Source organism: Thamnophis sirtalis, unplaced genomic scaffold (genome assembly GCF_051295495.1).
Source record: "Thamnophis sirtalis isolate CommonGarterSnake01/CBP01778 unplaced genomic scaffold, rThaSir2_p1.2 scaffold_4, whole genome shotgun sequence".
NCBI classification, from domain to species: Eukaryota; Metazoa; Chordata; class Lepidosauria; order Squamata; family Natricidae; genus Thamnophis; species Thamnophis sirtalis.
In genome coordinates, this window is record NW_028261384.1 from 9,251,210 (window position 1) to 9,277,740 (window position 26,531).

General features: G+C 43.2%; 1 protein-coding gene across 2 annotated transcripts; it reads left to right on the plus strand.

The window, feature by feature from the left end:
• The first annotated feature begins 5,999 nt into the window (after positions 1–5,999).
• CUNH9orf152 (chromosome unknown C9orf152 homolog) lies at positions 6,000–26,251 on the plus strand. Of its 2 annotated transcripts, XM_087712448.1 has the most exons (3): positions 6,000–6,483; positions 22,860–23,382; positions 26,070–26,251. In XM_087712448.1, exons 1-2 carry the CDS (start codon positions 6,207–6,209, stop codon positions 23,339–23,341), a joined length of 759 nt encoding a protein of 252 aa, XP_087568574.1. In that variant the 5' UTR covers positions 6,000–6,206; the 3' UTR covers positions 23,342–23,382; positions 26,070–26,251. The 2 variants fall into 2 exon arrangements, with proteins under 2 accessions (XP_087568574.1, XP_013931482.2); XM_014076007.2 differs by having other exon boundaries at positions 6,001–6,483; positions 22,860–26,251.
• Positions 26,252–26,531: the final 280 nt, after the last annotated feature.

Consider the following 26,531-nt stretch of genomic DNA (forward strand, 5'->3'; position numbering starts at 1 on the left):
CCAAGCGCCGCGCTCCCTGCTGGCTGCTTTCTCCGGAGCAGTGGTGCCGGATCCGGACTACCCACCCCTCGGCTGGCCCGCCCACACATCCGTCCGGAGTATGCCTGGCTTCCCATGCTCACTCCCCCATCTCTATGAGACCGGACCGGCGCCTGGCCGCAAGAGCGTAAAAGGGAATTGGCGCGCACAGCCTCTCTCTGGAGCGATGCTAGAAGCAGAAGTTAAAAAATAAATTAAAAAAATCTATCTATCTATCTATCTATCTATCTATCTATCTATCTATCTATCTATCTATCTTCTATCTATCTATCTAATCAATCCCCATCCATATCTATCTATCTATCTATCTATCTATCTATCTATCTATCTATCTATCTATATCCATTCATCCATCCATCCCTCTGTCTGTCTGTCTGTCTACTCTATCTACCTACCTACCTATCTACCTACCTATTTATGTATCTATCCACTCCATCCATCTATCCATCCATCCATCCCTCTATTTATCTGTCTGTCTGTCTATCATTTATTGTCTCCATCCATTCACCCATCCATCCATCCATCCAGCTATTTCTCTGTCTGTCTGTCTATCTACTCTATCTATCTATCCACTCCATTCATCCATCCATCCATCCCTCTATCTGTCTGTCTGTCTGTCCGTCTATCATTATATTTATCTTATCCATCCATCCACCCACCCATCCATCCATTCATCCAGCTATTTCTCTGTCTGTCTGTCTGTCTATCTACTCTATTTATCTACCTACCTACCTACCTACCTACCTACCTACCTACCTACCTACCTACCTACCTATCTATCTATCATGGTCGCCCATCTCACATTAAGTAGCTTTCAAGGGCATACAGTAAAATCAACATTTAAACAATTATACAGAGGCCACATAAAAAAACAAGATTGTAAAAGGGAATGGATAAGAATAAGCGGGCCTGCACTTGCGGGAATATGGAATACAGAAGAAAAGGAAGGAAAAGAAATGAGGAGGAGGAGGAGGAGGAGGATTGCAGGAGGGAATGGATCAGAATGTTATTTAGTATTATTTACTAATGTCCTGGCTTTAAAAACAGTTGGTGGATGTTTGGGATTGAAAAATTCTCCCTCTCCTTTCTTCTTCTTCTTCCTCCTGTCATATTTTCACCAGATCAATGTTTCTTTAGAGAGCAACTATAGTATTGCTGGCAACAAGGAATAATTCCAAAATATATTTTGTAATTGATATACCTTTGTTTTCCTTTTCTTGTATTTTCACTTTTTTAACTTTATGTGTGTAATTTTCTTTTCTTTGACAATGCATGTATCTTCATGTTTCTTTCCATTTCTCAAAAAAATTAATTAAAACAGTTTTAAAAGTTCTTTAAAAACTTAGAAAACTGATTTCAAATTTCACCATTGAAATGCATGATGTGGGACAAGTCACTAAAGGTGGATAATACTTGATTAAGTCCCAAAGATACTTTTTCCCAAAAGGAACTGGACTTCCTTGCCGGGGGGGGGGGGGGGTGTCTTTGAAAATGTTTTGCTTCTCGTCTAAGAAGCTTCTTCAGTTCTAACTGAGAAATATTCTGCCTTTTCAATATTTCCTAGGGATATTTCATTTATTCTGGGATAGGGCTGGGTGATAACTTCCCACAAAACCAAGAAAGTCTAGTTGCTTTTTTGAAAAAACACCTTTGAGACAATCACAAGGTGGATGATTGAGAATCTCCATAGACACTTGATTTTAAGGTTATGGCTGCTGGCCAGAAGGCATGAGGATTAAAAGGAGATCATGTCCTTTAGCCATATATCTTGTAAGACTACTAGCTTCTACACTTGTGCATGCACACACATACAAACAACCTTGAAATGGGATTGATTATGCTATATCCTATCTTTCTTCCAAGAGGTCAAGTAGGTAGCACTTTCTGAATTTTCCCCCATGAATGAAATGCTTGGGCCGAGTCAAAGTAATGGCATTATTTCATCCCTTTTATGATATTCCATACCGAACATCTAATTTGGCTTCATTTCACAGTTTAATTTAGTTCAGAAAGGTAATTTTGCTGGTTTTTTCGGTTAAAACATTTGTGAATATAATTCTTCTACGCCTACTTTCCCCCCCCCCCCCCCACTCACCAAAGTTGCTGGTGTTTTTTTTTTATGTTTGCATTTGTACTCTTGCCTGTAGGTCTTCAACAAATTTGGCGTTTCACCAACCAAGATTTGAGAAAAGCTTGCTGGTTGACAGGATGAGACTCGTGTCATTGGAAAAGCCCAACAGTTGTTGTGTGAGGCTATCACAACAACCATTTCCAGGAGAACTCTTATACCCGTGATGGTGAATCTATGGCACACGTTCCAGAGGTGGCTTGTAGAGCCCTCTCTGTGAGCATGTGCACTAGCCACCTTGTCTTCGCATGTGCCAGAGTGCCAGAAATCTGAAGACCAGCTGGCCGGCACGTATGCATGCTCTGGAAGAGCAGTGGCCGGCACCTGCATGAACACCGACCAATTCATCTTTGGGTTTCTGGCACTCCGGCACGCATGCGTGTGGCACCATCGCTGTCATATTTTAAAAGCTATAAGGAAGGTAGAAATTCAACAGGCCATATTCCTTCATTGCAAAATCTCCACTCTTTAAGGCCCTGAACATCTGACTTTGCTATTCCGGTTAGGAAGAAAATAGCAACATCGGCAACATCTTTTATGTAATTTAGATAACAATATATGGCTATTGCTAGCAAAAGAGTAACAGCAGGCCGAAGGCATCTTTTATTATGCAAATGAGCCTTATCAAAGTCCTCTTGAACATCAGCAGTGACACTGATTAGAAACCATCCAATTTAGGCGTTTTTTGCTTTGTTCTTGTTTTTTTTAAATTAAGCTGCTAAGCCAGCTGTTTTGTATATCTTTGACTCAAACGTTTCAAGAGACCTTATAGAAACGATCACTTTTGGCTCCCTAGCAGTGCATTATATAAATTCCTTTTGTTTCCTTGGAAAGACAAGAAATTACTACTGGAGAAGTGCATCATCCATTTCTCACGGAGGGGGGGGGTGCAAATTGTTCCAGCAGTTAAATGTTCCAAAGTTCTAATTGTGCCATGCTGAACTTCCGCTGTTCTAGAGTTGGGATGAATTAAAATCACTTATCACCACCCTGCTATTGTTACCATAACATCTATCTGAAATAATAGGATATGTATGTCTGTGTCTGTGTGTTTGTCTATCTTTGTGTCTGTCTGTCTGTGTTCCAGCATAACTCTGGAATGCCTTGAGTAATTTCAACCAAACTTGGTACACAAATGACTTACCCTCCAGAAAAAAAAATACTGGGGGGGTAAGACACCCCTAACACCCCTCGGGGGGGTGTTCTATTAAGATACAGCCTGTTGTGCCTTAAAATGGCTTCTATTGTACTGCTGCAAAATGGCTTCTACTGTACAGCGCAGTGGGGTTGCCATGGTAATAGCTTCACAGTACTCCACAAGGGGGCTCTTACTTTCCTTGACGCTTCTGGGGGCACAGGGAAATATTTATAGCTAATTTAATTGTTGCCAAAATCAGGGCTTTTCCCATCTAATACAGGATTATGATAAATATATACCTGGGGCAACGCTGGGTTATCAGTTTGTAAACAATAAAATTGCCCATGTCTGGGGTTCCATGTTTGTGAAGCAGAGATGGATTTCTGCCAGTTCAGCCCGGATGGGCAAACCAGTAGTGGCAGCGGGGGAGGAGGCTCTCCCCACCCATTCGGATTCTTCTGTGCATGCGCAGAAGCATCACGTGTGCACATGAGTGAAGTAAAAAAAATTAGAAACCCACCACTGGTGTGAAGGGCCTTATTTCCTGGTTAAAATCTATGGATTATCATTCTTCTCGGTTGCTATACACACTTACATTTTTTTTCTTATTCTGATTGTAATTTGGTGTTAATTGATTTTGTGATCGTTCATTGCTCAGAGTCACTTGTTTGGGATGGGCAGCCATATAAATCAAACAAATAAACAAATAATAGTAATATAATACCTGCAAGCAAGAATTAATGGGACCCCAAAACAGATAAAGTTATGGAAAATGAAGAAGCTAAAGTACTCTGTAGGACCATGGTATCCTACTGCGACGACTCACGGGGTTGGGAGTGGGTGGCACCGTTTTACAGTGGTTCTCCTCCTACCTGTCAGATCGGTCACAGTTTGTGTTGACTGGAGGACAGGGATCGACCCTGTGGGGTGCCCCAGGGGTCGGTTCTCTCACCCCTCCTGTTCAACATATATATGAAACCGCTGGGCGGGATCATCCATGGTTTTGGGGTACTGTATCATCAATATGCTGATGATACCCAACTTTTCATCTCTACCCCAAACCACCCAAACGATGCCCTCAACATGATGTCCCGATGCCTGGAGGCTGTGCAGATCTGGATGGGGAGAAACAGGCTCAAGCTCAATCCCTCCAAGACTGAGTGGCTGTGGTTTCCGTCATCCCGATTTGTGCTTCTTGTTCCATCTTTGATGATAGGGGGAGAAACTTTATCCCACTCAGAGAGGGCCCACAATCTGGGAGTCCTCCTGGATACACGGCTTAGTTTAGAAGAACATCTGACGGCCGTGACCAGGGGGGCCTTTTACCAGGTTCGCCTGATACATCAGTTGCGCCTCTTTCTGGATTGGGATGCTCTGTGCACAGTCACTCATGCTCTCGTCCTTTCTCACCTGGACTACTGTAACATTCTCTAGATGGGGCTGCCCTTGAAGAGCACCCGGATGCTTCAACTGGTCCAGAATGCAGCTGTGCGGGTTATCATGGGGGTACCTAGATGCTCCCATGTTACACCCCTTTTAGGCAGCCTGCACTGGTTGCCGGTTGTCTTCTGGGTGCGATTCAAGGTATTAATTATGACCTTTAAAGCACTCCATGGCTTAGGCCCAGGATACCTGCAAGACCACCTACTGCCACCAGTAGCCTCCCACCTTCCAGAGTGATTCCACAGAGTTGGCCTCCTCAGGGTGCCGTCAGCCAGACAGTGTCAGCTAGCGACTCCCAGGGGGAGAGCCTTCCCTGTGGGAGCGCCTTCCCTCTGGAATGAGCTGCCCCCGGAGCTTCGCATAATCCCTGACCTCCGGTCCTTCCAACGCACCCTAAAAAGTTGGCTTTTCCAGCAAGCCGACCTGGCCTGAATAGAATAAAAATATAGGATTAATTTGGTTGTTAATTTTATTTTAATTTTTAAAATTTTATTGTAAATATCAATTGGTTTTTTTGTGGGGGGATACTTTATTTAATGTCCATTTTAATTTTTGTAATATGTGTTTTCTTGTATGTTGTACGCCGCCCTGAGTTCTTGGGAGAAGGGCGGCATATATAAATCCAATAAACCTAAACCTAACCTAAACCTCTGTGACTTTCAATTTAAAACAGACAGACCAACATGATACCCCAGACTTAACCATTATTGATAAGACAAAAAACAAGTCTGGATAGTGGATATGACAATACTTGGAGACAGCAGGAGAGAAGAAACTGGAGAAAATCCCAAAATATAAAGATCTGCAAATACAAGATAAGATATTTCCAAAGAAAGCAAAAACAGTTCCAGTAATAATAGACACCTTGGATGCAATCCTAAAACATCTGAGTGCTGCTTGAATACCATTGGCATTGACAAAACTTACCATCAGTTAATTGCAAATGGCGGCTTTATTTGTAACGGCTTACATCTTGTGACAATGCCTTTAATATTATTAAACAACATTTGGGAAGGGCTCCATAGGGTAACAAAAATGCCAGATCCAATCTAAACACACCGGTGCAACCAACCATACTAATAAGAAATAGAAATAAATAATCATTTATTTAAATATAAATATTTTTTTTTAAAAAAAACCCACCTATGTAGTCACTAGGAGTTGAAATCGAGTTAATCAATCCCTCAAAATAAACAGAAGGAAATGAAAGAAGAAGGAAGACAGGAAGAAGACCGGACACCGCCTCTGTGTAAACTGCAGTTGTAACGTCAACCGGCATTTGTGCACCTGGCTACGTTAGATGAACTTTTGTGCTACGTGTAGGATTTTGGCACCGCGTCCTAGATTTAGTCTTAAATCAACAACAGTTCAAGCCAGACCATTTTTTTTGCCTCTTAAAGCTGCATTCAGGTGCTCGGCAAATTGCTTTACCTGGAGCAAAGCGCATACTGCAGCTGAATGAAACCAGCTGTCCTTCGGCCACAACCTCTTTCCAATGGTACCAGGATGAGGGACCTACGTTGCTTGTGCCTGGTTTTGTCTTTCTTATGGGAGCAGGTGGCGAAGGCTTATAAATATATGAGTGGTGTTTTTCTAGTGAGTCACTCATCGGACCAGCAAGCCACAGACAGTCCCAGGCCGCCCAGCAAGATGGATGTAAACCGGCTCCAGGAGCAGTACCACTACTTAAAAGAGAAGCAGAAGCTGCACACCCATGTCGTCGTGTTTAAAACAGGTATGTTTTGGAGCAACAGAGAGTCTGACAACCAGGCATTCCTAAATTCCATGCTGTACACCCAAGAGCTTGGAGTTTACACTGAGAAAGGCAACTTTTCATGGTGAAATTTCTTATGCCATCTTGAAAATTAGCCGATGCAGTGGGCCATATGTTACGCGTCTGTTAATCTCCAAGATGCCACAAGACTCACAATGGTGCCTTTGAGAGCAGACAAGGAATCTTATTCCTACGGGTGTTTACTCAGAGGCATGTCTTTCAGTGTTGCTTGGGACTTACTGCCAGCTGCGGGGAGAAGTTTAACATGCGTTTTCCTCTATATTGCTGACAGCAATAGTTAACCTTTCTTCCCGGTGGGTCCTATGGCATACTTGTTTAATCCTGCTCTGGGGTTTCCTTTAATTTACTGATTTGGAGGGGGGAAAGGGAGAGGTTTTGAACCTTCCCAAATCTAAGCAGAAAAGAACTCAGCAAACGGAAGAAAAATCTGGCACGAATGGGAAAATAACTGGATTTGCAATTCAAAAAGTGTTTAATTAAATGGTTCCAGGAACCCAACTCATTTTGTATAGGAGAAAAGGTAAAGGACAAATAGCTAGAGCTGTCCCTCCATGTTTTTAAAATACTAAGCCAACAGAAGTAATCAAAATATACCGGTTGATTCAGTTGTTTGATCGAATTACAGTAGGTGTCATTGGTGGGATTCAAATAATTTAACCACCGGTTCTCTGCCCTAATTATTTTTCCCAACAACCAGTTCACCAAACTGCTCAGAAACCGATTCTCTCAAAGTGGTGCAAACTGGCTGAATGTGCTCTGGAGTAGACATGTCATAAGGTGAATTTTTTTCCTAGAACTTGAGATACTTTTTAAAAAATTAAGATCTTTTATTCATCCATTTGGATAAAGAATTTTAAAAAAAAACTATTCTTGGAAGGACAGTCCCAGAAAACTTGAAAAGTACCATGTTTCTCCGAAAATAAGACAGGATCTTATTTTCTTTTGACTCTCAAAGTAAGCATGTTGCCTTATTTTCGGGGAGGTCTTATTATTTTTGAGGGGCAGGGGGCAGCGAGCGTGGTCACCTCATGGCTGTGCTGTCTTGCAATATTTTCGGGGGAGGGCTTATTTTAGTGCATCTACTGAAAAGCCCAATTGGGCTTATTATCCGGGGAGGTCTTATTTTCAGGGAAGCAGGGTAGAAACCTCAGCATACTTAGGATATAATTTTTTTTCCTTTGAGGTAAATTCAGTTTTGGGTGACTTGAGGAATGCAGCCAAGGGGTTTTCTGAGTAACGGTACAGGTAATTCCTTGACCTACAACTACAACTTGTTTATCTGTTGATAAACAAGAAAGTTGTTAATTAAGTTGCACCCGAGTTTACAAAACGTTTGCCACGATTGTCAAGTGAATCACTGCAGTTGTTACGTGAATCATGCAGTCATTAAGTGAATCCGGATTCCCTTACTGACTTAGCCGGCTGGGAAGGACACAAATGGCAATCACATGACTCGGAATCCTGTTACCATCATAAATTGCCAATTGCCAAGCTTCCACATTTTGATCATGGGTGCTGCGTAAATGTGAGGACAGGCCATAAGTTTTTCAGCGCTGTTGTAACTTCACCTGGTCACTAAATGAATGGCTGTAAGTCGAGGACTATCTGTACAGAATGGTTTGACACTGATTTCTTCCAGGATGGTTTTTCAATTTCTTTTGTCTTAAGATTTCTACTCAGAAACCATATCCTGTCTCTATTTTATCTATGAAGTGGGCTGGGCTGATAGAGAGTAACGGGCAAAACTCACCCAGCCTTCTTCCGTGACTAAAGGAGAGCTGGGACTCACTGTCTCCTGGGCTTCGGTCCAACACTTCCACCTCTATGCCAAACTGGTTCTCAAGATCATCATTTCTAAATAATACCATTGTATGCAAATCTCTTGTTTGTTTCAGTTCTGAATTGTTCGTTCCATGGATGTTTTCTCAGTTGTTCATTCCACAATGGCTTAATGTTCTTTCTTAAGCCCTGCCAAGGATTCTGTTCTTGCAGGAGTAGGAACAGCTAATTTAATAAATAAAGGCATTGTACCATGTGCAAATTAACTTGTTGGCTGACGATTCCTACAGGAGGACTGGGTTTTGTTTTGTTTTTTTAAAGCAGAGCTCACTAGAGGTAAACCTTAACTTACAATCACGACTGTGCCCAATTTTTTGTTGCTAAGAAAGGCAATTTTTAAGTGGGCTGCATCTCATTTTATGACCTTTTTCGCCATGGCTGTCAAGTGAATCACTGCAGTTGTGAATCAGGCAGTCCTTAAGTTGGTTCCCCCGTTGACTTTGCTCATTGGATGAAGAAGCCACCTGGGAAGGTTCTAAGACAGTGTTTCTCAACCTTGGCAACTTGAAGATGTCCGGACTTCAACTCCCAGAATTCCCCAGCCAGCATTCGCTGGCTGGGGAATTCTGGGAGTTGAAGTCCGGACATCTTCAAGTTGCTAAGGTTGAGAAACACTGTTCTAAGAGGTGATGACATAACCCTGGGACTTTCATAAATCCATACAAGCACATCAATTTTGATCACGTGGCCATGGAGATGCTGGAGCGGTTGACAAGCTTCAAAATGGTCATAAGTCACTTTTTTCAGTAACTTCAAATGGCCAGTAAACAAATGGTCAAGGAGTACCTGTAATGCTTTTCACCTGCCTTATGATATGTATGGCAATCAAAGTGAACATTAGTAGAGGACAGGCTAAACTAGAAGATCAGTGGATGGTCTATGGAAACGAGGTGTTGATTTCACATCAACACATGGACTGTCCACTGATCTTCTAGTTTAGCCTGTCTTAACGTCTACAAATGTTCACTTTGATTGCCAAATATTGCCATTAGTTTATACACACAGACACGGCATTTTTGCTGATAAATAAATGAAGGGAGACTAGTATAGGTCTATTTCAAGCTATTTCGCTCTCATCAGCTAGCCATACCCTTTACTGGGATTTGAACTTGGGCTATTTTACATGGTAGGCAGTTATAATAACCTCTAAGCCACAAGCTCTCCTCCCTTAATAGCTAAGCCAGGGGAATGATTGGTTTTTTTTTCTTTTGTCAAAGCACCTGGGATGCCCAAGTCCCGGTAAGGGTATGGCTAGCTGATGAGAGCTAAATAGCTTGAAATAGATATATACTAGTCTCCCTTCATTTATTTATCAGCAAAAATGCAATACAAAATGGTTTGTCTGCCTGGAAGGCTCCTGGAATGGGGCTGAAAGGCAAATGGGAAGCAGTATGCTCCCATATTTGGGCATACCAGGTGCTTTGACAAAACATCTAATCATTCCCCTAGCTCAGCTGATAAGAGAGGAGAGCTTGTGCCTTAGAGGTTATTATAACTGCCTAACATGTAAAATAGCCCAAGTTCAAATCCCAGTAAAGGTATGGTTAGCTGATGAGAGCTAAATAGCTTGAAATAAATCTATATCTGTCTCCCTTCATTTAATCATCAGCAAAAATGTATGTATGTATGTATGTATGTATGTATGTATGTATGTATGTATGTATGTCTTCAGGCTGGTGTTTTCAGCTTTGTGCTTGTGCAAATAAAGCATGGTCGGAGCGGCAGTCTCTCTGGGGGTGGAGTGCTGGCTTTGTTGCTGTAAGTGGGTTGATTGGCTGTGTAGTTGCATTCTGGTTGGTAGATGGAGTTGATGTTTGTAGATTGGTCGGCTGTTTCGTATCATCCTGTATGGCTGAGGTGCTGGCTGTGTGTCCGTTGTTCTTTTGTATTGAAATGGCCTGGGTGGTGGACAAACTAATAGGAGAATAAATGCACACATTGCAAAACACAAGAACGCAGTCAGAAAAGAAGAAAAAACTTCCTCCCTTTTCCAGCACCTTAAAGCAACAGGACATGAAATTGATTTTGAAAGAACCAAATTAATCCCCCAAACTGAACACTTCAACAAGAGAATAATTATGGAAGCCATAGAAATAGGGAAACACCCCCACAGCATGAATAAACATGATGATACCTCCCACCTACCAGACATCTGGAAACAAGCCCTAGTCAACAAATGAGTCTCAGCCACGAAAACTGACCTAGGATGCAACCATCAATCACCCTCACCAGACTCAAACCCAAACCCCTCCCATAGACCAAATGCAACCACCATCCAGAAGCCAAACCACGGCGGCAGCACCAACTGCTGCACCCCCCCTTCGACCCCCACATAAAGCAAACTGACACACGCCATGAACACATGACCAGACCGCAAACTCGGAGCCAAACCAAAGCCCGAGATGTTACACCACAGCCATCTTCTCATGATATTACATCACAGAACTCAGGAGGTTACAATGCAAAGGCTCAGGATGTTACAACGCAGCCAACTCCCCAGGAGGTTGCAGCACAGGACTCAGGATATCACTACAATAGAGCTCAGGATGTCATCACACAGCCCATTACCCAGGTCGTTACAACACAAAAGAACAATAGGTACACATCCAGCCTCAGCCACACAGGATGTTTCGAAACAGCCAACTAATCTGCAAACATGAACTCCATCAGCTAATCAAGATGTTACAACACAGCCAACCAATCCGCTTACAGCAACAAAGCCAGCACTCCACACAGACACACCAATATTTATAGAAAGACGGCAGCTCCGATCACGCTTTGCTCGCACAGGCATAAAGCCGAAGGCATCAGCCTGAAGATGACGAGTGGGACCTCGTCGAAACGTCGCCAAGATACTCTCAATCTTACACGGGAAAAGACCTGAATATGCCAAGACCTGCATACCTGTACCCGTGAAAATCTATTAAATCTATGTGTGTGTGTGCACGCACACACACACATATACAGTACACACACACATGCTTCTGTGAAGAAAGCTATGCAGTATTTGGGTTGTCAATTACAGTACATAATTAAGTCAATCTTTGGATGTTTTGCATCAACCCTCCTTTGCAGGAAAACTGAAATCATGGTCTTTAACCTGCAGTCCTAGAGATATTGTTAGGAGACTCATCTGTATCCTGAGAAAACAAGGTATATGGGTCATTTGTTAGATTTATATCCCACATTTTAATATGACACATTCTTCATTTGTCATTCCTCAGTATACACCTTGGGGCTACATACATACGTAGTTTTCACAGCCAGAAGCTTATAAAATCAGGTGCAACTCCCTTAATAACTAGCTGGCTTAGCAACAGAAATTCTGGTCCTAACTGTGGACCACCTGTAAATCTTTTCAAAGGGTACTGAAGAAAAAGGGAAATGCTTCAATGTAAACTCCCAACTCTCTCCAGATGTGCCAGGATTCCAATTCCTACAACTCTTTGCCAGCGTTATGAGAGATGGACTTCCAAGACATCTGAAGCAAGGGTCAGCAACCTTTCGGACCTCAGGGACCACTAAATTCATAATTTTAAATCCAGCGGACCACAAATATGATCTGCCTAATGACTGGCTGGGTGGGCATGGCTAGGTGGTCAGGTGACTTGATGGGCTTGGCCATGGGCTGCTCCCCCCTCCTTAGGACCCCAACAGGAAGCAGTTGCTGGAGCTAAGCAGCCACCACGAGAAAGAGTTGGCAAAACAGCTCAGTTCACATTGGATGTGACCGAGAAAAAGGCTCAGGTAGAAGCACCTCAATGAGGACTATGAACATAGGCTTTCCAAGCAAAGGGAAAACCTGTGGAAGTGGAAGGCCGGGTACCGGCGCCTGGAGGCTCAGCGGGCTGAGCTGGTCACCCAGTTCCAGGCCATGATGCAGTCCCACTGGAAGGAAGCCCTCTGGCTATTCGTCACCAGCGGTGCTTCCCTCCAGCCTTCGCCCAAAGCCCCACACCAGGAGGCTGAAGCAGACCCCAAGTCGGAATTTCTGCCCCCCTCCAACCTGCACAAAAATACCACGAAGGGGGAGACTCTCTGCAACAACACAAGCGTTCATTGCATGTGTCCAGTCCAGGGCCGTAGTTTGAGGACCCCTGATTTAGTGCAATATAAAAAAATGCAAATTCTGTGGACCACCAAAATTTTCTCGTGGATCACCCATTGGTGACCGCTGCTCTAGAGCACAAAGAAGTTAGAATAAGTTGTTGTCCTGACTCTCCTTCAGGCTGAAATTCACCTTGAAATGTTCCTAAATGTTCCTGGTGGAAACTGAACAAACAATGTGGATCCTGGATTTTAATATATAACTAGGAGAGAATTGTGTTGCCTTTAGATTACTGCTTATCGGGTTATGTCACCATGAACTTTCTCAACTTTCTTGTTAGGGATCTGTTGCACTGATGGCCAACTCCTGTACTAAAGGAAAAACGGATAAAAGGAAAGGGTAGAATTATAGTTTCCTGCCAATGGAAACCTTCAAAGAAAAACTGTCTTAACTTGTCAGGGGTGGGCTGATGGGAGTTCGCAGGGGTTCACCCACCCAGCAACTGGGCAGAGAAGCCCTTGGTAAAAATTTTGAAGCCCACCTCTGCTGTAGTTCCTTTCAGCCTAGCTCAGCTTCCAGCTTGATTTTGGGGGGGGGGGATATGTATGGCACAAAGAGGCATCTTCCAGTGTGTTCCCCATTACTGGCCTTTTATGCTCCTCTGTCCATTTAAGGATAGATGAAAAACTGTCCCAGTTTTAATAATATACATTGATTCCAAAGCAGGCTTGTTCCAATTTGGCACAACCTCCTTCTGAAATGTTGGCATTGCAACTTTTGGGATTATTATAGCACATTTTGGGAATGGCAAGTGGGGAGATTTAGATTTATTAACATTTGTATGCCGCCCACTCCCTTGGAGCTCTGGGCGGCTTACAGACAAGACAAAAGAAACATATATAAAAATTTTAAAATAAGGATACAAGTATTAAAATTTCACACCATGCATACTGTTAGAGTGGGGCTGATCAACAGCCCCAGGCCTGCTGGAACGGCCAGGTCTTAGTGGCTTTGCGGAAGGCCGGAAGAGTAGTAAGGCTCCGGATCTCTACGGGTAGATCGTTCCATAGGGCCGGAGCAGCTACAGAGAAGGCCCTCCCCCGGGGAGCCGCCAACCGACATTGAGCGGCTGACGGCACCCGGAGGAGGCCCAATCTGTGTGATCTTATTGGTCATTGGGAGGTAAATGGCAGGAGGCGGTCTCTCAGGTAGCCAAGTCCTAAACCATGTAGGGCTTTGAAAGTAACGACTAGCACCTTGAACCACGTCTGGAGACCAATGGGGAGCTAGTGCAGCTCGCGGAGGATAGGTGTAATAACATGGGTGTATCTAGGTACACCCAATATCGCTCGCACAGCTGCACTCTGGACCAACTGCAGTCTTTGAACACTCTTCAGGGGCAGCCCCATGTAGAGCGTGTTACAGTAATCCAGTCGTTACAGTAATAGGAGGCCTATTTGTCCTTCTGTTTCTTTGGCCCAGTTCAGATGGCTGATGAAGGAAGTGAGGATAAAGCACTTCTCCACATGTAACTGCCCTTGAGCGTCTTCATGTAGGAAGGGAGCTTCCAGAAAGCTTGAAAGGCTAATTTAATTCATTTTTTTAGAGATCTTGGTGCTCTCTGAGCTTTGCTGATTTCTTGCAGGCATTTTCTAATCCTACTCAATGACGTAAAAATTAAGATGCTCCATATATTTGGGGAATGAGGCCAGCAGCCATGAAAGAAGGGAGCTGAGTTTAGTTTTGAACTCCCTACACGCCATCTGCACATTTCTAGAATACTGGATAACAGAGTTGGAAGGGACCTTAGAGATCTTCTAGTCCAACTTCCTAAGGCAGGAAATCCTACACCGCCTCAGACAAATGGTTGTCCAATCTCTTCTTTAAAAAAATTCAGTGTTGGAGCAGCCACAACTTCTGGAGTCAAGTTGTTCCACTGATTAATTGTCCTCACTGTCAGGAAATTTCTCCTTAATTCTAGGTTGCTTCTCCCATTGATGAGTTTCCATCAGTTGCTTCTCGTCCTGCCTTCAGGTGCTTTGGAGAATCGGTTGATTGTCTCTTCTATGGGGCAGCCCCTCAAATATTGGAAGGCTGCTATCATGTCACCTTAGTACTTCTTTTCATTAAATTAATCATGCCCAGTTCCAATAACCATTCTTCATATGTTGTAGTCTCCCTTCCTCTGATCATCTTTGTTGCTCTTCTCTGTACATTTTCTAGAGTCTCAATCTTCTTTTTTTACATTGCGACAACCAAAACTGGATGGAATATTCCAAGCGTTGCCTTACCAAAGCATTACAAAGTGATTCTAACACTTCACCTGATTTTGATTCTATCCCTTCTATTCTATTCAGTAAGTCTGTGTTGCAGATTTGAAGCCAGTCTTCCCGTGAGCCCTAAAATGCAGTACGTGCATAATGCCAACAACAGTATTGTTCAAACAACTGGGAATTACTTCAAGACCAGGTGCATGGTAAACACCAGCCTTCTATATACATGCTCAGGGCTAAAGATTTTCAAAGTATCAATAACATGGAAAATTGCAGATGTGAGTTTCCCATGACACAGAGGCACTTTTCCTAACAATTACCAGAATCCCAGGCCTGGAAAGGCCTGGAAGAATAAGAGTTGTGATCACAACACTTCTAAAGGTTACTAGAGTGAAGAAGATTCATGTGTTAGACCCATATGTTTAAAAAGTAGCATGAGACTTGTTCATGGAGAAAGAACTCTGGGCCAGTTGCCAGTTGCTACAAGAGCGTAATAATTGGCCTCTAATTACCTAATTTATCTATGGATGAAGTAGTTCTTTCTCCCCATTCATTTCAGCAAGATTGCCATACTCCATAGCATGCCATGCTTCCTTCCACTAGACTAGATCATTACAGAGTTCGCTACAGGCTCAAGAAGAGATCTGCTTTGTGATCCACCTTGCAGAAAATCTGCTACAGGTAGTCCTCAACATATGGCCATAACTGACCCCCAAATTTATGTTGTTAAATGAGAAATTTGTTAGGTGAGTTTGTTCCATTTTACAACTTTACTTGCTACTTTTGTTAAGTGAATCGTTGCAGTTGTTAAATTTGACCCTGTCACCATGGGGATGCTGCAGTGGTTGTACGTGTGAAAATTAATCAGATCACTTTTTACGGTGCCATTGTAACTTTGAACAGTCATTAAACTAAGGTGACCAGACGTCCCGCATCTGGCGGGACAGGCACACCTTTCCATAATTTTTCCCGCGTCCCGGGCCGTTCTCAAAAAACCCCGCTTTATTTTGGCGCTCGCAGCTCGCTCGCTCCCCCGCCCATCAGCTGCTAGCTCGCTCGCTCGTTCCGTTCTACACTAAAAATCTAAGCCAGCCCAGCCTACCGCTCACTGATTGGCTGGAGTCCGCTTAGCTTAGCACGCCGCGCGAGTCTCCATTTCATTTCGTTTCGCTGTTTGCTTGCTGCTTAACTGGTGAGTAACGGTACCGGTCGGAATCGGGAGGCTTCGCCGCTTCGGGTAGGCGGCGGTGGCCTTTAGCAAGGGAAGGCCTTCCATTGCGAAGGCCTTCCCTAGGGAGGCCACGGTCTGGCTTCCCCCACCCCCACCCTGCCTCCTCCACTAGTCTTTGTCCCTCCACAGTAGGGCGGCTGGGGGGAGGAGACGGCCCTCCTCTCCTTCTCCCCCTTTGCGGAGTTTCCCTGTGTCTCTCAGGTCGTTCCCATCCCCTCCCAAAAGGATTCGGCTCCCTGTGTGCGAGAAAGGCGCCCGCTCGCCAGCCCGCCCACCCTTGGGCTCCGCAGGGCGTGAAGGAAGCAGTGCGGCAGCGGCGGCGCTTGGAAGGTGCTGCCCCCGGAGCCCAAGGGTGGGCGGGCTGGCGAGCGGGCGCCTTTCCCTGTGTCTCCCAGGTCGCGCCCGTCTGTGTGCGAGAAAGGTGCCCGCTTGCCTGCCCGCCCCCGAGTTTATGCCACTAAATTCTGATCTTGTAGATACCATTTTAAAAAACCAAGAAAGCTATTAAACTCTGCATAAAACATGCTTATCTTCAGCTACCATATATTCTTTATTATAAAGGACAGCTCTTTATTTCAGAATGTTACTCTAAATCTAACGATTTAAAAGGCAGAATACTTAAAAAAAAAACACCTGACTTTTATTCTTTATTTATTTATTATGGTCCTTTTGCCCACTTAATGCAGTCTTTTACGTTCATGTGAAAATAATACGGACAATCAAATTATCTTTTTAGTGCTTGATAATACTTGATGTTAGAGGGTTTTTTTTTTTTTGTTGTTTCTTCCCAAAAATTATGTCTACTGTACTATATTTTATGTGCCTAATGGGAGAACACAGAAATGGAATTGCCATAAAAAAAATTACAATGGTCAAAAACATCAAACTCCAACTTTTCTTTTATTTGCCAAAAGTGAGGATTGAGCTTAGATTACATCTTAGAAACCACCATACTGAGTTTCCCAATGCCTGCCTCTGCCTACCTCTCACCCCCAGCACCTTACTCCTAGAGTTATAAGGTCAGGATCTCCAAACCTCTGGTTACTTCCGAGCTTGCTTGGGGTTTTTTGGAGACGTTTCATTAGTAGGTAACATCACTGGTGCAGGTCCAGCACTGATAATGTAATTGTTGGGAAGAAATATCCATCTCGTTCAGTTCCAGGCCAGGAGAAAGGCACTGGAGATATGGAGGCTGATTGGAAAGCTGGTTTAATGATGAACAGAACCACAAAGCACATGGTTCTGGGCACCTGACCACATGGAGTTGAGAGTGAGGGGTTTTGATATCTTTTCCTGGGTTTGCACCTGAACGTCCTGTTCCTGTGCAAGAACATGTATTCTATAGGCTGTTGTATGGGTCGTGCAGGGGTCATAGCTGGCTGTATAGGTTGTCTGAGCTAAGTTTGGGTCAGGTTTGGAAGGTGATGCAATGAAGGGGCATTGGGCAATTCCTATTTTGGCTGAGGGCTAATCTTACCTTTGTTGGATCTTGGGTATTTGCTTATGAATAGAGCTATCTATCTCTTTGTCTCTTAAGTGCTGACATCTGCTGAGGATTATTAAGAAAGGTGGGGGCTGCTTTCTTCCTCTAAAAAACCTCTCATTCAGGCAAATACAACATTCTACCTTTTTAATATTTCCTAAAATATTTCATTCTTCTAGGATGCTAACTTTCTACATTATCTAGTTTGGGCAGTAAACCATCTGCAAGAAAACAGCCAAGCTCAGCAAGTGCCAAGGACCCCTCCTTTCAACCCTGAGCTACAAATATATTTTTTTCTTTACTCTAGTTAATTCGTTTGATGCAAGGAAGTCCTTCAAATAACTTGCAGCTAAACTTTCTTGGCCTTTAATGTCAAAAGCAATATTGTTAATTGTCCTGTTAAGAACAGATCTTGGAGATCAAACAAACAGAACAAACAGTTTTTAACAGCAGCAGCAACATGCGTTTTAAACAAGTATTTAAACAAGTATCTTAAACAAGGCCAGCCGTTTTAAAATCAGCCCAGGAAAGGACTAGTTTGCCAAATTTGTAATAGAAGATTAAAATCACCTTTTTAAAGGAGATCAAGGGGGGTGGGGGAAAAATAGGAAGCCGTAACTTTTGGGAAAAACAAAAAAAAAACTAATATTGGCAGGTCAAGAGGAAAGGCAGTGTGCTTTACACCAAGTATGACACCAAGTGGCTGACAGACAGTATGGATTTCTACTAACACTGGAAGGATTTCCTAGAAAATATGGGTGAATCCGTTTCGGAGACATTGAGTGCTGCAGCTGTCTCAGTCTGGCAAAACCAAGGAAAATGTTCATTCCTTACCAAAAAAACCAACATAGCAACCCCAAGACCAGACAAAATAAATTAATACAGGTAGACAGTCCTTGACCTATAACCACAGTTGAGCCTAAAATTTCTCCTGTTATGTGAGACATTTGTTCAGTGAGCTTTGTCCCATTTTACAACCTTTCTTGCCACAGTTGTTATGTGAGTCACTGCGGTAGGTAAGTTAGTAACCCAGTTGTTATGTGAATCTGGGCTCCCCCCATTGCCTTGGTGAGAAAGGAACAAAAGGGGGGGGGTGTCACATGACCTTGGGACCACAGCAACGGTCACAAGTATGAACCGGTTGCCATCTGAATTTCTTTCGCATGGTCATGGAGATGCTGCAAAGGTCGTAACTGGGAAAAGCGGTCGTAAGTCACATTTTTCCGTTCCGTTGTAATGTTGAACTGTCAACATGAACGAATGTTGTAAATCAAAATCTACAGGTAATTCCTCTAAATCTTGTGGGAGGTGGAGCAAAGGAGGGAGAGAGCAGGTGCTCATATGAATAAAGCTGAAAAATACTTGTATGTATTTCAGTAGATTTGCTTCATTGGCTTGGAGTTCAAGATTGCACTTTGCTCTGTCTAAAAGATCCATCAAGGGAATAAGATGTCCTAATGCCAGGAACTAGAAAGGCAGGGAGGATACCGAGAAACTACAGGTAGCCCTTGATCCACCATCAGTCGCTTAGCCACCATTCAAAGTCACAACGCATCCCCTTAAAGTACTTACAACCCAGTTTTGAAGTTCTGACAGCCAGCACCACATTCAGGCGTGTGCTTTGCAACTGGCCTGCATCTTACACCTATTTGTTGTGTCCCACAGTCAAATGACGACAATTTACAATTTTTTTTTTTGCCAAAATTCTGATTTCCAGCCAAAAAAAAAAAAAAGTCCTATTGGCTAAAATGGGTTTGTTTAATGATTGCCACATGGGGTTAACAATCCGGGTTTTGCTTAGTGACTGTGGCATTCACTTAATGACTGCCACAAGAGAGGTCATAAATTTGGGCACATTTACATGATGACCCACTTAACAGCCATCATGAATTATGACTGTAATTCTAGATTCCATTCTGTCACAAGTTGAGAACAGTCTACTGCCACACTGTGTGTGCTGTCTTATTGAACTAAAATATGATGCTTTCTAGGTACAACCTAGGAAATGTCTACGAGGTTCTTGGCAAGACAACAGATATGGGTATCTCACCTCGTAACCTAGTAGGAAATCTAATTTGCACCCCAAGATACAACAATAACCAAGTGATTTTGAGGGGCTTTGTTCCTGATGCCTTTTCTCCGCACACCTCTTACAGACATGCAAAGTGATTGAATGTAGTGGTTGAAAAGAATAAACTATGAAATATTGCCTTCTTCAAAACAAACAAAAAAAACAGCAGTAAAAAAATATGAAGAAATGCTATGCAGGGGAGAACAGGGCCAGTTCAAGGGTACTTAAAGTAGAAGAGCTGAAGACATTCCTTTTCTAACAATTAAAGGATTGATTGTTGGATTGTTCATCGTAGTAGGTAAAAGGGACAATGAAGAGACATTTGGAAATAGGTTTCCTATAAAAGAATGCCAACACCTTTTACCAGGTTGTTGAACAAATACAACTTCGAAGTAAAAGGGATTACGAAAAGGATGTATGAACTAAAACCCTGCCCATTGGTTTGGGGGTCAATAAACTATTTCTGAGCTTCCTTTCATTACTTCTAAATTAAAAGAATGTGGTTTGGTGTTTTTTTTTTTTAAATTCAGAAGTATAATAATAGCTACAGCCAGTCCTCATTTAGTGATTGTTCCTAATTATAATGGTGATGAAAGAGTAACTTTGAAATCAACCCTTGCATTTACAATCTTCACAGGTACCTAAAGCAAAGGGAAGCTGAAATAAGATCCTAAGCGGTTTTGGTTTCACTTAGTGGCCACTTTGCTAAACGACCAAGTTCCCAGTTCCAATTGTGATCGCTTAGTGAGGACTCTCTCTATTTGGGTATAAGATTAATCTCACGGCAACTCTTCATCTGCCAGTGGGACTGTATTTGTTCCCCTGAGGAAGCACTCAAAGTATAAAGTTTATCAGAAAAGGTTGCACTGCACGTGACTAAGTCTCTAAGGAGGATGTATGTCTGTTTCCAGCCATCTTCTAAAATTTAAAATGGTGCACACACACGAAAGATGTGGCTGTTAAGTGAGTCGTGCCCGATTTTACAACCTATTTTGCCACAATCATTAAGTTTCCCTTTGACTTGGGCTTTTCCAAAGCCAGCTATGAAGGTTGCAAATGGTGACATTACCCTAGGAGGCCTAGAACCACTGTAATCCATGCTGGTCGCCAAGCACATGCATGTTGTGGTTCTGGGGACATTGAAAACATCGTAAGCGTGAGAACCGATTGCAAGACACTTTCTTCAGCACTGTCATAATTTTAAATGGTCACTGAACAAATGGTCGTAAGTCAAGGATGCGCTCTCTTCTAAGCTTCTTTTTTAAAATATGGTATCACTTGTGGCATATAAACGCTGAAATGCTGAACTCTGGAATGTGTAGCAGGCTTTCCAACCAGTGGTAGGGTTCTGTGAGTGTGGCTTGGTGGGCGTGACCAACTCAATGTTACTTCCACCCAGTCACTTGATACCAGGGGTGGGTTTCTCGCCCCGTTCCAACCGGTCCGGCATCCTTGTGCATGCGCGCAGTGCACGCATGCGTACTAGTGCCTGTGCGATGCTCCAGCTGCTCCTGGAGGATCGCGCAGGCGCTGTAATGCATTCTGCACATGCGTGGAAGCGCAGAACTCGTCAAAACCAGGTAAGAAACGCGGGCGGGCGGGTGGATCCTTCGGCGTTCCCGGAAGTTACTTACCTCCGGGTTCCGGGACCGCCGCGAACCGCCTGAAACCCACCCCTGCTTGATACCCTCCCCCAGCCACACCTACCCAGGTTTTGTGACTCCCTGTGTTTTCTGTGGGAAATGAGTCATGTGACTCAGTGGGCGTGGCCAACTTGATTGGTCTCATCCTTAGGAAATTTCTCCTTAGTCCAAGTCACAATAAAATAGCCCCGTTCCAATGTTTAGACTAGAATAACAGAGCTGGAAAGGACCTTGGAGGTCTTCTAATCCAACTCCCTACTTAGGCAGGAAAACTTCCAGTGTTGGAACATTTATAACTTCTGGAGACAAATTGTTCCACTGATTAATTGTTCTGTCAGGAAATTTGAGGGAATCCTACAAAAATGAGATAGTCAATCTATTTTCCAAAGCACCAAAAGGCACAAAAAGAAACAATGCATGGAAACTAACCAAAGAGAGAACAATGTAGGACTAAGAAGAAATTTCCTAAGGTGAGACCAATGCAGTTCAACCGGTACGGTGCAACGGGGCCAGGAGCCCACCACGTGCATGCACACAGCACACACATGCGTACCCACCACCTGTGACACTCCAGCTGCTCGGTGGAGCATCGTGCAGGCGCCGTACACTCCGTGCACGTGCTCAAATGCCCCGATCGGCTCAAATAGCGGTAAGGAGAATGGGCAGACGGGTGCGCCCTCCGGAGCACTGTATCAGAATGGCATCTGGTGCTCCCAGCAGACACCAGTACGCCCGTACCAGGGCATACCGATTGTATCCCACTACTGGACCAATGGAATGGCTTGCCTTCAGACGTTGTGGGTGATCCATCACTAGAGGGTTTCAAAAAGAGTGAGGGAAGTGCACCCCAAAAGGACAGTGCCAGGCACCACTAAAACAATGCAGAAAACTTATAATAGCCATTCCTCTTTTTTAAAAGAAAAAAAAAGTCAACCCCAAAGCAAACACAGCTGACTGAGAGGGAAACTAAGAGCAGCCGCTCAAGCTAACTGAAAGCCTGGGTGTGCTGCCAAAAGATATTAACCCTTCCAACTCCATTATTCTATGTTCTCTATGTTCTACATTGAGTGCTTCACAGCACAAGCAGTACAGCTGGATGGACCATAGATGCATTAAATTCACAGCCTGTATGATCAAAATGCTTCATTGTCCCTTCCTGTATCTCCCCCCACACCCCAGGAAGAAGCAAGAAGTAGCCAACACTGCAGCATTTGTAAAAGGTCTTGGGGAACTCCAGGGTGTATCAGCTGATCACAGAAGTGTTACTTAATACTCTTCATAATGAAAATGTTTGTAATCTTGTCCTTCTTCCTGAAGGGAGGACGTTAAGCCCATCCCTAGATGAGTGATTGATGGGTTTCCCTGCCCCAATCCTGTCAGTTCCTGTTGTTTATTGACTTGATTCAGCCTGTATTCCAGCTACAACTGTTAAGTGGAGCTATTAACTAAAGGGAGAGAGAATAAAATAAAATAAAAACACCTCGTACCGGTTCTCCAAACTGCATAAGCAATTATCTAATGGTTCAGGAGGACAGTTGAATCCCAACTGCGTTTCCTCCGCTCACAAATTGGCCATAAAGGATTGAGGGCTATAATGCATCATAACTGGCTGTGGAAGTTGAAGTCCACACATCTTAAACTTACAGAGGTTGAGAAATACTTCTATACTTCTATTAACGCATTATCAGAAAGTAAGATTTCCCTTTTAAAATTGAATTTTCTTCACAGGTGGAAATGGGAGCATTCCCAAGGAATCCATGATCAGTGCTGTTTTAATTAACAAGACCATGAGGAAAGCATTGAAAGGAAGAGAGATCAAAGTGGATTTGCCCTGCCAGGGAAATGGACAAGACAGCTCACCATGGCGGATACATCTTGGTATCCACCGTCTGGCACGTCACCAGGGACAGCCTTGTGATGGCATCCAAAACCAGACTGAACATAGCATGTGGTCTTGTGAGGAGTCACTAGACAGCACTGAACCGGCCATTGCATTCGCCATCAAAGAGGAAAATTCATGCCCTCCTGAAGAGATGGTCAGTTCCAACTCAACTCGGACATCAGTAACTTCCATTTGGGCTTATTCCAGCCTCAACATCTCAGCTTCAAAACCAACATCTACTAAGCTATCTTATTACCCTTTCCCTCAGAAGAAAAACCCCAAGATTTCTGAAGCCGCAAGGAAACTGGGGTTATATGTCTCCCAATGAGAATTGTGTAATAGAAGACAGTGGTAGGCCTATCACTACAGGTAAAGTAGATACAGAAAGCTTCTTTTTTCCTCGTGCACAGGTATAATTTGCCTGAAATATACAGGTAGCGTTTCTGTTCCTGTGAACATGAGAACTGATGGACTCACATGTACTATTTTAAATCAATGTTTCTGTAAGGCAGTGTTTCGCAACCTTGGCCAACCTTTAAGAGGGGTGGACTTCAACTCCCAGAATTATCAGATTAACAGAGTTGGAAGGAACCTTTTAGGTCATCTACTCCAGCAGCCCCCCTCCCCGCTCAAGCAGGAGACCCTACATCATTTCTCACAAACCCCCATACTGGCTGAGGATGTCTGGGAATTGAAGTCTATCTCTTTTAAAGTGGCAAAGATTAGGAATCATTGCTCTAGGACAGTGGTTTCAAACTCAAGGCCCTGGGGATAGTTCCAGACCATGGGGTGCTTAGATGTGCCCCATTGGGCCACTCTGGGGCACATCTAAGTGAAGGACAAGCCCGTGGTGTGTCTGCCAGTGAAAACAGAGCTTGGGAGGGCAGAGTGCTCGGACCATCAAAAGTGCCCCCAACATGAGTGATGTTGAGCCGGCCACATCCCCTGCCCATCCTCAAAAGCCAAACTCAACTCTGATGCGGTCCTCAATGAAATTGAGTTTGACACCCCTGCTCAAGGAGTTATGTTTGCAATTTTAAGGAAAGATTATGTAGAACAGGGATGTCCAACCTTGGCAACTTAGGCTGGCTGGGAGAATTTTGGAAGTTGAAGTCCACAAGTCTTAAAGTTGCCAAGGTTGGATGCCGCTAATGTAGAATTGCAGCTACTTCCACACTTCTGCTTCTCACATAGAGTGAGAGAATGCTAAAATTAGGTACGTTTGCTGATGAAGGAATGTTCTGTTTTTTTGTTTTTGCTCAGCCAGCCCAACATTCTTCATCAGAAGAAAAGGGAATTTTTCTCCCCTAATTCCTCAGTGAAAATAGGAGGGAAATGCAATAAGGAAATCGCAGGTCACCTTGTGGCAGAGATATCAAGCATTGAGATTTCCCTCCCAGGTTGGAAATGATTTGAATTACACTGCTCCAGATTGAAACCAGATGCTTGAATGTGTTGTATTTTAATGTCAACCTACTAGCTATATTTTCTTAAAATGTATTTTGAGTGAATAACACTCTAGACTAGCATAAACTTCACTGTGAAGAGAAAACAAAACTGTCCTGTAGAAATCCAGGAGTGAAACCCAGCAGGTTCTGACAGGTTCTGGAGAACCGGTAGAAGAAATTTTGAGTAGTTCGGAGGGAACTGGTAAATGCCACCTCTGACTGGCCCTGACCCCATCTATTCTCTGCCTCCTGAGTCCCAGCTGATCAGGAGGAAATGGAGATTTTACAGTATTCTTCCCCTGCCACACCCACCAAGCCATGCCCACAAAACTGGTAATAAAAAAAATTGTATTTCACCACTGTTCTTAATGGTTAACAACTGTCCCTATACAGATAGTCCTTGACTTACAATCGTTCAGCAACTGTTTAGCAACTGTTCAAAGATACAACAGCACTGAAAAAAGTGACTTACAACCAGTCCTTGTGCTTACAGCTGCTCCAGCATCCTCTCCCAGTCACTTAATCAAAATTTGGCTGCCTGGCAACCCATTTGTATTTAGGGTGGTTCCAATGTCCCAGGCTTACCATGTTTCCCCAAAAATAAGACAGGGTCTTATTTTCTTTTAGCCCCCGAAATAAGCACGTGGCCTTATTTTCAGGGAGGTCTTATTATTTTTGAGGTGCAGGAGGTGGTGAGCGTGGTCGCTTCATGGTCGCTGCCGTGTTGCAATATTTTCAGGGAGGGCTTATTTTTGGAGGGTGGGGCTTATTTTAGCGCATGCGCTCAAAGCCTGATTGGGCTTATTATCCGGGGAGGTCTTATTTTCGGGGAAACAGGGTACGTGAATGTCATTTGTGACCTTCCCAACAAGCTTGAGAGAAGCAAAGCCAACTGGGGAACCAGATTTGCTTAATAGCCATATGAATCACTTAACAACTGCAGTGATTCACTTAATAACTGTGGCAAAAAGGTCATAAAACTGGCTATGAGCCTCTTAACAACCGCCTTGCTCAGCAAATTATGGTCGATTGCGATTGTAAGTCAAGAACTACTTCCATTTATTCCAGGTCAGTAAGTTTATTTCCTCATTTAAAAAGGAGGAGGTTTGGAGGGTTATTCCAAATATTCCTAAACACCTCTTTATTCCTTTTAAGAATAAATGAAATGCATTAAAAAAAAAACATTAAGTGACTTGAACTGTCTTTCCTTTCAAAGAATTATCTTTAGGAAGCAGGATACTCTTCCCATTGTGCTGTATAATCACAAAAACATCTATCATAAATATCAGCCTTTCCAAAATTATTAATGTAGCTCAACTGAGGTAAATATAGGCCTCAATGCATGCAAGGCAATCACATACATTCTTAGCTGAAAATGAGTCCAATTAACTTTAGTAGGTCTTATTTTTCAATAGACACAAAACAAGGGGAATTTTAAATAGCTGTCTGAATTGGCAATTTGTGATATTCCATCTAGAAATCAATAAAAAGAATACATTTGTTGAATTCAATGTATTTTTTTCCAGGATATACACTCCAAAATTAACTGATAAACCTTGAAATGATCTTTCTGCTATCATTAAACACAGCAAATATTTTATATTCCAGATTTGCTTTCTGCACATTACATTCTCATTTGCAAGTCAGAAAAGGGAAACTTTTTGGATCCTGAATGAGATTAGTAACTATGACATACAGCTTTCTATGCATGTATTATGATTCCTTTCATCATACATATATTATTTTGCAAATAAGATAAATTAGGAATAAAATTTTACATTGTATCCAGATCCTTTGTTGGGTTTGCATTCATGATCTATAGAAATTCCAGTTTACCAAGATAGAGGTAACGTGCATAGAGGCAATCATGGCTTAATGATTGGTTGCTTAGCAATCGACATTACAACAGCCACACAAAAGGAACTTGTGATCCAATTCCAGAATTTCAATGACTGCACATCTTTCCCCCTCAGTCCCATGACTGCACCAGCAACCAATGTCACTACCGATAGTTGACTTACAGCCGTTCACTTAGTGATCATTCAAAGTTACAACGGCACTGAAAAAGTA